We start from the raw sequence: 14,758 nt of genomic DNA, 5'->3' as shown, positions 1-14,758 counted from the left end.
ACGAGTTTTCATGCAATTCTCAAAGGAGCGTTTTGTGACGATTATTCAAGGAATGAAGCCAAGATCTTTTCTAACTTTTGGATTGAAATTCCTCTTGACATCATCATTCACAATGGCAAAGCCTGTCTTTTTGCTGTCCCTTTCGCCTTCAGGGGGGACAAAATAAATAGCATCCTAAAGTTAGCTAGGTTTTACATAGTTAACATTTTGCTAATGGGCAGGCCTGCTTCTCAGGGAGACTGGACAGCATTTTTGGGGGCCACAGTGGCGTTGTTGTGGAGACGGCGCTGGGAAGTGAATGAAGCAGATGTCAGAGTAATTCATCACCCCTGTTCTCCCCCTCCCCTCATCTCCCCATTGCTGAGACACCCTCCTTACCACTACTCATCAATTAAATCTCTACACCAGCCCTACCATTAACATGCAAGCACTTTCATAAGCTTCCTCCCAGCCCTGCGGTCATCTATGCAGTTAAAACTGTCAGAGACAGTAGTCAACCATAACTTAACACCAATGGATTTTTTGTGGCTGATAACTTACTAATTTGAGGGACTGTCAAGCTAGTGATGATTCTTTTTGACTCTTTTAGCTGGTAAGCTGTATAATGGTGTAGGATATGTGAATGGCTGGGTTTTTAGTAAAGTTTATGTTAGTGTAGTAAAATCTGATTAGACTAATCATTTATTAAGTTTTACCCTATAAAATAAATGTCTTGTGTCCCTAAAAAGTTAGAAAATCCATAAACAAGTCAACAAATCCTTACAAACAACAAAAAAACTGCAAGCCACAGAAATATTTATTAACATTGTCATTAACACAATGCACATTTTTTAAAATCCTTTATGAGGACACAATCATGTAGTACGATCAATTTGGGAAAACATCTGTTGAAATTACTGACTGTTGTAAAATATGACATCAAGGCATCCGGTTTTTAGACAAAACTCTTGACAAAGGGTCATGCTCACTGCTCAAATTCAGTTCTTTGGTGAAAACCCTCTAAAAGTCATGCATTGTTCTCAATAGCAGAGAGTTTTGTCCCAGGAGTATTTCACTATAGATTCCCTTATTGATCTCACAGGACCTTTGTCATGAAAATGCTAAGTTTAAATGTATACTGTATGATGGAAAACTTGTTTGTTTGTCTTATCACCTTAAAATATGAAATAATTCACCATTATGTACTTGGCGTACTACACCATCATTGAGATGTAGTAACGGTATACATAATAAACACAATTGATCAAGCTGGTACCATGACACAATCATGCCCGCACTGTTTCTAGCTTATCTCCCTAACTTCTTTCCATCTAAAGGACATTGGTAGTTGGATTTTACTCTACACAAAATAAATAAAATACTCATATAAAAATAATCTCTTACAAAATATATGTCAACACAGGGACAATATGTCTGGACAGCCACATTTGCTCACATTGCGCAAAATACTACTATTAACTACTGTCGCAGAACAGAACTAGCAGCAAAAAAGTGTTATATTACCTATAATGTATGTATAGCATTAACAGTGTTGGTTATCTGATCTTAACATTCGACATCAGTAGCAGGTTGAGGCATATCCTGTATGTAGGCTATTCCATTCCAAAGTGAATTAATTGCCGATTCTGTTTCTCTGCCAACAGAGCAAAAATTAGCGCAAAGAGAGGAAAGCCTGGGGCCTCATTAGCATAAAGCTTTGTGTCAACTGAGGTCATGAAGTTGAAATGTAAGCGGTTAATCAGATGGTTCTAAAGACTTCTGAGTTGAGATCCTATGTATATACACTTCTATTTTAATTGGCCTATTCCACTTTATTGGTCTTGTGGACCAATTCTGAAAAGCAAAAGTACTTGTACATTCACTTTGGAAGAAATTAGCCTTCAAACATGATGCACAATTCCAGTGTGTATTTGTACATAGGAAGTAGAGAGGGAAAATGGCAGCACAAAGACTTGCAATGAAAAAGACAGCTGAGACTCTGCTTTCAGAGACTAGTAATTACACCTTGAGTGCAGTGCACTGTTGTTGTTTTATACTGTGCATTGTTGTAGTTTCATCCCTAAGCTAAAGCACATGGTGTACATGTGTAAAAGTTGGACCGTTTATTTCTATGCAATACACACAATATCAAAACAGCAGAAAAACTAAATCTAATCTAGTAAACACAATGAGAATAAATCAGTAGTTTCATTATTAAATAAATTAACATTAGATGTTTTCTCTAAATAAACAGTTAAATATAGTAATTGTTGAGTCCATGTACATCTTTATGCCAAAAGTTCCTTGAGAAGGCCTTCCTCACTACCTATGGAGCAGAACACCCTACAAGTGCAACCCACATCTTTCTCATGGTCAACAGATCATCAAGCCTTTGTTGGCTACTTCGCTCTGTTGCTCAGCACTGGAACAGATAGGTGTCTACTGGTACCAACACCCTCAGCAGAGCTCTTGAGCAATGCTGCTTTCATTGCCTGCAATTACTTTGTCTAGACTCACGGTTATAGAGACACGCCAGACCCAAGTTTTCCTGTGCAAATGGCTCTTTCCTCTCAATAACTTGAATCCATGGCAGGGGTCATCATCATTGTTGTGACTCTTGTATACCTTCTACCACATGAGTCAGGTGTGCATAAATAGCCCAGCAATAAATATTTCACTTACACGTGTACACTTCTGTCCTTTCACTGCAGGTGTTGCACTTGACGTAGCAACACCAAAGAAACTTGCAGTTGCACTGCCATACACGCGAGTACTGGTGTGTGTTATATCCTCGGCCGCAGCACATAAGGTCGCAGCCGTTGGCCTGCTGGGCAGTCTTGTTGCAGATCCTGCCCTGGGTTCCCATGCTACCAGTCACTGCATCTGCCTCGCAATAGTTGGGCGACTTCTCAATGTACACCAAATCAGTGTCCATGGGCTTCCGGTATGAGTAAGGTTTTTTAATCTTCAGGAAAGTAGGTCTCTTGTTCCGACTGGCTCGGACCGGTTCCACATGCACGGCGTGGTTAAACTTCTCTTTGAGGATGTAACCCAGCTGGCGGAACTTTGGGAGAGTGGTCCAGCAAGTCTTTGTGGTGCAGGACCCAGAAACACCATGACATTTACACTCTAACCGCATGTTCTTTTCCAAGATCTGAATTAGAAGGAAAAAGAAATGTCAGTACTTTTGCGATAATTTTGGCCCCTAGGTTCCTTTTAGAAAAACATCATCTTATCATAAGGTAATAATGCAAGTAGACTGTTTGACTGGTGAGAAATCTGAAGTGTGCAGTCATACATAACAAAAGATAGAATTACTGATGCTAAGAAGGGAATGTATGAGGAAGAAGAAAGATCACTGCAGATTGTTTCTTAATCTTATTTACGAAAACGTAGCTATGTGGTAGGTTTGCATTTTTCAACATGTCTAATATAAGGCGTATTCCAGCAAATTATGATCTGGGTAGACCAACAATACAGTATAGGGATTAGTAAAATCACCCTCGGTGGCATTTGTGCATTCAGTTGAGTATTTTGGACCATATTTCCAGGAATGATTTAACAGGTTGAGACAAAGGTTTTTAAACATTCCGATATGAAGAATGCACGGATTGTTAAACTTGCAGTGCTAGACTACAGACTACCCCATTCGTCTTTGGGCCTGCAAAACACAGCCTGTGCGTTAACAAGCTCTCCGACTACTTGTATGAAGCCGTTTCATTTGTGTACACAACACACACCACAAATTGTTTCAAGGAGCAAACTATCAGAGGTTGTCTGTTGGAGTCTCTTGTCTTGTATTAGCAATGGAGCGGAATCTGCGCAGGATATGATATAAACACAGACTGAACAATGATCGCAGAGTTCCTTCAACAATCAGCCTGTGTGTAGTGTACACAGATAAAGCTCAGGAGTCAAGTTTCAGGTGCATGCGTGCTTCCCCATGTTTTTATGGCAGAGGTAAATAAGACATTTTGAGCACTAGCATAACCAAGGGAGGTTGTAGATTTTCTTCACCTGTAGTTATTATTTCATGCTCAACAAATGCCAGTTGTTATTGCATTTCACATGCACTGGCTGTAGGGTTACCAGTGCAGCAAAAAACACAGGCTTTGTTTAGAAAAGATGAATGAATGGGCAAACGTCATCAGAATTCAGTGAAGCAGAGTGCCTGTTTAGATATGGCAGATATCTGAAGGTCTGACTGGCATCAGTGGATTGCCTGATTCGAGGTGGTGTAATCTTTAGTGTGGATTGTTAATGTGTCCTTTCTTTCTATTATTCTCTTCATTTCACTCTTTTCTTTTTTGCTGTGGGAGGGAGAGGCTTCACCTTGCATTTAAACAATTTTTTCTCTCTCTCTGACTTTCAGACTTTCTGGAGTCTTCTTGGCAATTGTCTGTGATCTAGGATGCATATCAGGCTTAATGTGGTCATGCTGCTGATTCCTGATAAACAGTAAGTCTCAGGAAAAGTTTACAAAGGAAAAATCCACGTGTCTCATAAGAAGACACGCCTCTCTCACTGAGGTGCTTTATTGTAACCCATTAACCAATCAAATTGACGAGTGTGGTTTGTTGATACAACACCCATAATTTCATTGAAGACTGCTCAACGAAAAGTATAGTACTGAAGTCACCTGCTATAAACACAGGTTTGCTGTATATTAGGCACTTGAAACATTTTATTATGAAACTTTACAAAAGATTACTGGCCAGTCTAGGGTTTAAAAGCCCTTAAATAAGCTCTGTCCAGAGTGCTGAAACATTACACTCTGCAGATTGGCACTAAATGATGAAAAGCTTATGATGGTCAATCAAACTGCTCAGACTGGCTGGATATGCAGTTCGATGTTATTTAAAACAATTATACACTTTTTGACTTGTCTGATTCTAAAATTCCACACCCAACAATGCCTTGAGTGCCAACCAGAGTTTTAATCAACTGAGCCTAAAGAGTACCATCCAGTAATGATTTATGAATCTCTATAAAGGCACACTGAATGTTTTGCCATCATCTAGAAATGGTTGAAAATGTAAATGACTAAACCAAAGTTGCATTGCATTGCCATTTACACCTGGTATCTAGATGTGTTTCTGGTGATCCGACCACAAGTGGCCAGCACTTAATTCAGGTGTAAACGGGGTCCATAACGTTCTGTGATTGGATGGCAAAAAACACATACGGAGGTGGCCAAAACACATTTTACCACATCACATTTGAGGTTTAAAAGCTAATCTGTCCTGATGTGTCCTGGGGCTGGTTGCACCAGCTATACGTATGTTACAACTTAGCCTAATTTTGGCATAAATGGGCTCTAATTCACAATTTACATTCTACTAAATATTTGAGCATTGCACCATTAATCTTAGGTAGGATGTAACACTAAATATTTACGGAAGCCTCAAACCAGGAGTAACGGATGGAATAAAAAAGCTGATTTATTTAATGACATCAATGAGCTCATGTTTTAGTTGACAGGCTTCAGTCCTTTCGACATATATGATGATGTTGGTAATGACACTCGTTTACATTTACGGGAGAAAATATGTAAAAAATGTACTTCTTCAGCATGAAACCGATCTAACGGCGCACTTTCCTGTATACTCCGCCCGGTGTCAAGTTTCAACATATGAAATAGATATTAAAATGAATAAAAGTCTATTTTTCCAGCCTGTTGTATTAGTAATTAGTATTTATTTATTGCCCCTTATTCATTTTAGATACAGTTATTAAATATTGTTATATACATAGGCTAAATATACCAGTAATGAAATCTTGTTTTACTACATATCATATTTCAATGGGGATATAATTTATTACAGCTGACATTTGAACATCAACCGTAACAAGATAACAACTGAAATTCACAACTTTTTGACACTTCTGTGTTCAAATTTGAATTACTTTACAGAGAGATACGACCGACTAGTTAAGTCTTGCCTTAAGAACAGGTGGTGCAACTAAATTAAGCACTGACTTAGTTACAAACTAACTAGTAGTTATTAAGCCCTTAGTGTGAACTTTATGTCCCAACTTACGTGAGACCTTACGCACAGCTGGTGCAACCCTGACCTGGACAACAGTGAGGCACCACCCACTCACCTGTCAATCAAGCACTGAGCTAAAACAAAAGTTTAAGCTGTTAAAGTTAAGAGTAGCTTTTAAAAGGAAATGACCATCCGATTGGAAAATGTTATATATACAAGCACGAGACCTTCATGAGTCTTTCAGTGACGCATATGTAAGGCACATAATTCTGAAGCTCAGTTAACACTGGTATTCCACTAAAATAATGAAGAATTCTGCTCAAAATGTGGAGTTTGTGCTCCGATAAATTTTAAGGGTAATAGGGAGAAACGGTGCAGCAATTTTTATCACACTTTCTTTGTCTTTTTAAAGTTTTTGCACTTCAACATCATGCTCTTCCACACTGATGTACTGTAGTGAATGATGTATGCAGTCATAAAATCAGAAACAAAAGTGGTCCAAATAGACACATTTGAGAGTAGAGATGTGCACGGTTACTGTTTTTAACATTCGGTAACCGCAAGGTTTCACAAATGGTTAATCGGTTTTTAGTCGGGATGTGGGAATAAAGAACATTTATTGCAATGGATTTCCTCAAACACTACTCAAAATAGCTGCTAATAAAGTGCACAGTGACAAAAACAATCAAACTGTCACTGCCTGTATAAGCGTTCTGCCTGGGCAGGTTCGCATTTCCGTGAGGCAGCGAACACATGTATTGTCATGTACGTGGAGTTAAAGTGCAGCTGTTAAATTGCCTCTTCGTGGTGCTTTGATTTTGAAATGGTTCAAAATCAATTGCACTGAACTTGTCTAATTATTGTACGTAAATATGCACACCAGAGCAAAAGGGAAAAAAAACACTGTCTTACCGTTTAGAAGGCGCTGAAACTTTCCTCGGTTAAATAACCTGGAAGCATGTTTAATGATGTAACAGTCCTCTATGCAACCTATGCATTCTTCAGAACGCAGTGAATAAAATAACGCAGGTGTTTCGAGATGCGTTGATAATGTTATTTTTATCTTTACTTGGTGTCTAAAAATGTGGCAATCCTATGTGAGAAGGATTAAAACAGCAAGATTCTATGCAAGAGTTAAAGACGTCCATCCAGCAAGTGTTAACAGTATATACAAAAGCAGCGTAGACGCACACAAAATCATGTTTGAACAGACCCTAACTCGCCCTATACTTACCCTATACGGTTTGTTGGGACCTATTGAGTTTGGGTCGGTTTAAGACCACTATTTACACATGTAAAATAACAGAGTAGTGATTTTGGTATTCAAATAGTGGCGAGTCGAACGGTTAACGGAATGTCAATTATCCATGCACATCCCTATATGAGGCGCATGTTAATACAAGGTGTAAATGGTGATGTGTTCCGTCTGACCACTTGTGAATGGACCACCCGAGACGTTATTGGTAATCTATTACACTAAACTCCACAGCATAGCACAAAATAACAAGAAATTAAGCCTTGTAAGACGTACGAGAAAGGCCTATCATATAATTAGCTCAATCAGGACAACTTAGTGATTTTTATGCACGACATGGTATTAATTATTATACATGAAACTTGTCCAACTTTGATGATTTGCACCACATACCTTGCGCCCCACTTCGTTGTTATGGAGGTTCATGAGTGTTCTGGCATTCTGCTTGATCTCTCGTGCGTCTACAAACACCTTTGAGAAGCTCAGGCCATAGTGGATATCGGCCGAGCATCCACCCCACTTCCAGCCCTCCTCCTGGTTGTAGAAGCCCTGTTTCTCCTTGTCACAGCCACATCCACTCAGCGTTCCCTGAGTGCAGGCTGCTGTGATGGCATGGGCAACCCCAGCAGCGACAATGGCATAGGTGAAAGCAGCCTCTTTACTGCCTGGAACCAAAAGAAAATGTTCAATCAGAATTGCTGACAACAACTTAGGCAGTATCAAACCCCCCTTACATACCTGACATAGCTTGACACTCATAGCAATAATAAAATGTGTAAGCTGAGTCAAGTATAGTTCATTTTTCATGCACGCGTTACACTAATTAATGGTATGGCTTGTGTTAGGTTCGGGGCTTACTGATAAAATTCTAATGGTCTAGATGGTCTAGAACCCTGGATACTGAGGCTAACAAGGCTATGCAAACAAACACTGATCACATATCTGTGATTACACAACAAACAAATAATTGTCCTTCAGTTGTCATAGAGAGGAAACATAAAGACAAGTAACCGTTTGCCCACAGATGAGCAAAGGAAGGAATGGTCCATCTCTTTAATAAGCACAAAGGACAAGGGTTTATTTCAGAGACAATAGAATAGTAGAGATGGAGGGTATGTGTTTAGACTTCAACCTGGCCACTGTCCCGGTTTCTGTCAGAACGAGGGATCCACCCTGTGGAGATGAACTCCTCAGTCATGCAGCAGCTCACTGACTAGAGCATTGCTATAATTGATTGCTAATGTTAAACAGGGCACTTCCAGGTTAACAGTGTATTTCATTAATATGGACAAAGACAGGTCAGAAAATCCCAAGAAGGGTAGGGTTTTGTTGTGAATTCTTGTGTGTTCGCTTGAAGCGCAAGATGGCGCCAGGCAACAATGAACTCTTAAAGGAATATTCAATTTTTCAAACAATTTAAGCTCACTCGACAGAACTCAAACCACAAAATGTTATTTAGACGCGTCCCTCCTTTTATTTTAAAAAACACCTCCTTTTCTTTAAAAGCAAAAATCGAGGTTGCAGTGAGACACTTATAATGGAAGTGAATGGGGCCAATTTTTGGAGGGTTTAAAAGCAGAAATGTGAAGCTTATAATTTTATAAAAGCACTTATATTAATTCTTCTGTTAAATCTTGTGTATTATTTGAGCTGTAAAGTTGCTTAAATAGACGTTTTTGTTGGTTTACTTGGTTTCGATGTTCTCATCATGGCAACAAAGTTGTAAAATTGGCGATAACTAAACTGAAAAGGTTAGCGTGCGATTTTATCAAACTAAAATCATGTTAACATGCATATTTAAGTCTTGTGGCTATACTTTTGAAACAGTGAGTATTTTAATGTTTACGGATTGGCACCATTCACTTCCATTGTAAGTGTCTCACTGTAAACCAGATTTTTGATCCTGGGCTTTTTTTATTAATACAAATGAAAGACAAGTCAAAATTTATATTGTGGTCATCAACATTATGCCATAAATGCTGTCGATTGAGCTTAACTTACATTGAACACGAATATTCCTTTATGTCAACAATAAACCAAACTCCAACATTAAGAATGACTTTTTCAATAGTCCCTTCTAATGTAATAATTTTTTAAGTTATTATACATTAAATGATGGCTACAATCTTTGTCTTAACCCTTGTTCAAAAACAGCAGAGTGCAAGCTTTTGCAAGGAAAAGCTGGTGCTTTTAAGATATATTGATCGTTGCATAGTCATGTTAACATTCCCGGAAATGTACATATCATCTTCTGGATTAATAAGTCATCATCTATTGACTGTCCCAAGAATCATTTACACAACTGGAATCAAAGAAACACTTTTTAAAAAGTTAATCTTTTTCAACACATAGGTCCTATATAGAGTGATGTCATGAGTTAATTAACTTAGCCATTAATAACTTAGCCATCTTTTGATCATTGCACTGCCAGATGTGGAATATATATATATATATTAGACTCTTAAGTGTAGCTCAGCAATTCTGGAATTTCCAACTTTAAGCGATCAAGAATGGCAGTAACAGTCTTCAGAGTTTTCCAAAAAACTCACTGACATTGGGATGTGTTGACCTGCTGATGATAAACATCTTGGAACTCTGCCCATGCAATTTAAAAAAGGCCAGTTTGGGTCATCAATTATGTGAAGATTTTTATGAGATGTTTGGGCTTGTCGCCAGGGAAGAATGGATGTATTCCAAAGAAAGGAAAATTAATACTGTAGGTTCTATCGAAGCAAAATTCTTATCATTACTACACAGTAGAATGGTCCTTGTCTTTGTACGTATATCACTTGAGCTATGTTTATTTATATCAAGATATTCTGAACACAAATGCAGCTTATAAGACGCCAATAAATCACGTGTTACGAGCGTCATTTACTTTTTGGAGAAATCTGAATCAGTGGCATAGCATGATTCTGTGCGAGACTGTAAATGCAAGAGGTTAATTTATAAACCTCATACAATGTACTTGTCTGGACTTGAGGCATTAATGCTGTTGGAGGAAAACAATTTTTTGAGCATACCAGAGGGTGGTTAAGTCAGAGAAGATTTAGGAGGTTTGCACTCAAGCACTGTAAAATAATAAGCACAAAGATGGTACGCCTTTCGCATATCTGTCCAACTGCAGCTGATTTCAAGGCTTCAAGCAATGTACTGCAGGCTATATTTCAATCACAACTTCCTTCATATACACAGTAAAAGGTGAACGGGTCCTTGGGTGCTGGAAAAGGCATGCTCCAAGATATATATTTCACCTGCATAGGCAGAATGTGCAGTAGTGCACCAACAAGAGGAATCCATTGCCGTGTGTGCCAAATGTGGACCTTGGTACCAGGCCCTGAAAATTATTACACATTACTCAAATTCTTTTTTTAAACGAAGTACGCAAGCCTCTCCCCTCAAGATTAACTACCTCTTTTCATCTCCTCTGCTTCTGTTACTATGAGCATGACTGGTCATACACCCACTGAAACGAATCCTGTTTGAACGGTTGTCCACTTTCTTTAATCCTCCCCACCAACCATAGACAACAACGGTCTGGGTAAATGCAGGAGTTGGGCACTTGGATAGCTGGTCCTCCAACTGCTTCAGAAATGGAGACCACGGTCTGTCACAGTAGGTCAGTGTCAGCTCTAAAGCATTCGTATGAAGAGGGCACAACACAAGACCTATAGCAGCTGTCAAAGCAGGCAGGCCTAAATAATATAATCAGCACCAACAACAGATCCAGGCAGCCATTCAAGTGTTTAAATGGATGAGTGTGAGCTGCTCTAGAATGAGAGAAAAGAGAAGACAATCTGAGCAGTGCAAGTGCTTGCAGCCTTCTTTGCTTTCTTTGTCAGAAGGCGCTTGTCTTTGATGCAGAGGGATAAAATACAGCTTCACCTTCAGCGATAGATACAAGTCTCTACAGATCTAAGCTTCAACCGTGGGCCTCAACAACACGCAATACTTACTGGATCTTAAAAGTGCAGGGTAAAAGGAGAACAGAGAACTTTCATTAAATATTATCTTGGAGTTTACTTCCGGCAGAATCCAGACATGTGAGCATTGAAATTCCCTGCAGTCATCTTTCACGGGAACAACACCGCAATAATCCTGCCGCCTCTTTGCTAGCAGCCAAAGAGGCTCTGAAACCAAAGCAAAGCCCATCACACCACCATTCATCAAAGTGTCGTAAGCTCAATAGCATTGAAGGACCCCTTAACAGGCCAAAGTTTGCCTTAGGAAAATGGATAACATTAACCCAAGTTAAAAAAATCTTAATTAGTTTTGCTTTGTCTATCTAAGGTGACATGTTGCTAAATTTCTTTACAATACTGTACTTTTTCTGGTCCTACAATTCAATCACTGTAACTTATACCCGTGGAAACCCCTGACTGCCAAATCATTAAAATCTACAGATAAGACAGGACGACCAGAAAAAGAATTATTTTAAGAGGATGGACTGTTAAGAGGGCTATAAATCCAGCCGTGCTGGCACTTGCTTCATGAATGTGGCTGAAACCTACCTGACATTGTTACTATAGCGTGTGAGACACTAAACATTAGCCTGACATTCAATGACAAATCATTTCAACTGAGATGTCAAAGTGAAACAGGACACAAAGTGTCACACTTAAGTCTTTTTTAAATGCGTGTACTTTCTCAGCTATTTCGGAGCTATTAACATTTTAAGAATCTTATAGCAGGTGTATGAGAGTGACCTCCGAATTCAGCATTAAAAAACAGAAAGAGCAAAGTCTCACACCAGTCAGTCTTTGCATAAGCAAAAGTAAAATCTGGAAGTTTGCTCATCATGGGCAAGCTGGCTAAACCTTTTTGGCCTAACCCGGATTTGTTTGGTGTTTCAATTCATTTTCAATTTTGAAAGAAAGACAGTAGGTCACTTCCCATTATCTTTCTTTTCTTTTCTGCTGGAACTTTAACAGCAATTGGCTGATATTAGTCTATAAAAAAATAAAATAAAAATAAGGTGACAATGTAAATGTAATGATTTGGTAACATACCCACTTTCAACTCTTTTCCAAAGACAGTTCTCTCCCCAAGGGCCGAGCAGTTCCACCTTCCATTTTTGAATTGAAACTGACACTCATTGATTCCCATTTGCGCTCCTTCTCCAATGACAATGATAGCGTCAGGTCGGCTTTGACAGATAGTCCTTTGACGAGGGGCCAAACCAGGAATTTTGTTACAGATAATACTGGCTCCCAACGCAACCACGGAGGAAAAGCCGCTGTAAAGTTTAAACATATGGGGATGTTTATATTCATAAATGCACATATTGTATACCTAAAATACAAATGGAAAATTGAGCGTTTAAATATTTTGGAGACTGTCGAGCATTAGGCTAATATTGGTGCGTGATTATTTGGGTAAAATAAAATCTCCGTATTTAAATATTATTCTCATGGACTTGAAACCCAATAAACAATACAAAAGAAATAAAGAAATAATTTAGTGCAGTAACAATGGGCTTTGGATGGCATGCGACAACGTGCGCAATGTAAAGAACAATTATGCATATGATTACAAATATGCTAAAATTCCATCTGGTGTTGCTACAGTTAAAACTAAACATTTTCTTTGTTTATATATATTCACTTTCTCTCTATAGGCCTATATATATTTTTTTTTAATCAAATAACGCAGAATATTCTTGCCTTAAAACTTAAACGGCTAAATCGCTCATTTATAAGCACTAGAGAACTTAAGAATTGCATCATTTTAGAACTGAAATTAACTTTTTTCCCATTTATATTATGTAGTAGATAATATTTTGTAACAACAGGTAACCCTACTTACCCAATCTTCAAATATATAATCCCCAAGCAGAGGAAAATGTGAAAAATCCATCGGCGTGTTTTCCTACTCATGTTCAGCCTTTAATTTGCAAATCGACGGTGAAATTATAATAGTGTCCTGATGGGTTGCCTATAACCGGAGGACGAGATGCTTTATCGCAACAAGCAAAGCAAGTCCTTGGAGGGATGCAAAACTCCGTGAGAACTTGAAGTGAACACCTGAACTGATATCCTTCGGGATTTGCGGAGGTGAATGTTATTCTGCATATGTACCACTTCTAGAGCACTTTTACGCGTGGGATTTACTAGAGCAAGCGAAATAGTTAAGTCTGTAAATACCCGATCTTACATTCACAGCACTCTTTCCCCAGTAGATCCTTTATCTGTTAAATCTGTCAGGGTGTTTTCTGGAGTAAGTTAGATCTTCCAATACTCCGTGTATATTTCAGTGCGCTCCTGAAGGACTACCAACAGGTTGATAACCCGACTAATTACATGAAACTCGTCGTGAACACGCGCTTTACCGCGTTCAACATAACAAAAGCATGCAAACGGGATGTAGGGAGGTTAAATTCTGATTTAAGACACGACCACCGAAAACTCCAGTGTAAGCGATAATTGTGTGACTAAGATATTTAGGCGAAGATCATATTGCAGTCACTCCAGCTTCTTAAACAGAGTTTTTATCTATTTCCCTGCACCGTTTGCTCCTCCCATGAGAAAAGAAAAACGTGTTCGACTTTAGATTTCCCCCTCACCCACCTCAAGCCCTTAATTGCGAGGCGAGATATGGGCTCATCTAACCACCCTTTCAAAAAATAGTTGGCAAAGAACGATGCGTGCTGACCCAGAGATCAAAAGCAGTGCATGATTTAAAGACAGATAAAAAGCCTTTAAAACCTTTCCACCTGTTTATATGCTCTTTAATGATTGGATAACTGACTTGTATTCCAATTAAATTGAAATATCAATATTGCTGCAAGAACAGGATATAGCCTGGGGTAGCTAGTGGGGTGAAAGGTGGTAACGATCCAGGGGGGCCCCAACAACAAATTCTAAACTATATTTTTTTAATAGTTAAGAGACCCAGAGGAATATGCCGTCAGAGGACCCAGAATACCTGGCTACAGCCCTAGGAAATTATTAGATGAAATGGACCTACTGACTTTTGCATTCATAATTGGAAACCCCAATGCAAACTTCCAGGATTTACTTTGTTTTCTGACATTCCACTGTATAAAAAATGGATCAATAGACTCGATAACTGATAGGGCTCAAGTATAGTCTAGCTATAATGTGTTGTTGACTACAGTCTATAATATTGCAACTGAACACTGACACCTGCCAGTTCATTACTTGCCCAATGTTCCCAGAGAAATTGATAGATTTAGCATTCGTGAGTACAAAACTTTTACAATTGATATGGCAAGAACACACTTTATTGCATCCCTGACATTCAAAACCTGCAAACCACCTTCTTTTGGATTGTGGAAATGATCTGGGACTGTATAACCATCACATCAACGCATGCCACATTTTTTTTTAAAGTAACAGGATGAACTGTTTTTGAAAAGGATAATCCAACATTTAACATAGAGTTGTATTGATGGTCTTAAGTTTTAATTTCTATACCCACGATAACTAATTTGCAATCCAATAAAAAGCTGTGTACAAATACTGGACACATTGGTCCTTTGCAGGGCCCCTTTCCCATTACAAAATACATATTC

At 38.7% G+C, this 14,758-nt stretch overlaps 1 protein-coding gene across 1 annotated transcript; it reads right to left on the bottom strand.

Annotated features, from left to right (window-relative positions):
* Window positions 1-785: 785 nt before the first annotated feature.
* LOC127626294 (protein Wnt-7a-like) lies at window positions 786-13,941 on the bottom strand. Its single transcript, XM_052101991.1, has 4 exons — window positions 13,030-13,941; window positions 12,234-12,460; window positions 7,618-7,889; window positions 786-3,133 (listed from the first exon to the last, which is right to left on the bottom strand). Exons 1-4 carry the CDS (start codon window positions 13,098-13,100, stop codon window positions 2,654-2,656), a joined length of 1,050 nt encoding a protein of 349 aa, XP_051957951.1. The 5' UTR covers window positions 13,101-13,941; the 3' UTR covers window positions 786-2,653.
* Between the last annotated feature and the right edge of the window lie 817 nt (window positions 13,942-14,758).

This window comes from Xyrauchen texanus, chromosome 32, assembly GCF_025860055.1.
Source record: "Xyrauchen texanus isolate HMW12.3.18 chromosome 32, RBS_HiC_50CHRs, whole genome shotgun sequence".
In the NCBI taxonomy this organism is placed as follows: Eukaryota; Metazoa; Chordata; class Actinopteri; order Cypriniformes; family Catostomidae; genus Xyrauchen; species Xyrauchen texanus.
Note: the sequence above shows the minus strand (reverse complement) of the source record. Positions and strands in the feature narration are given on the sequence as shown.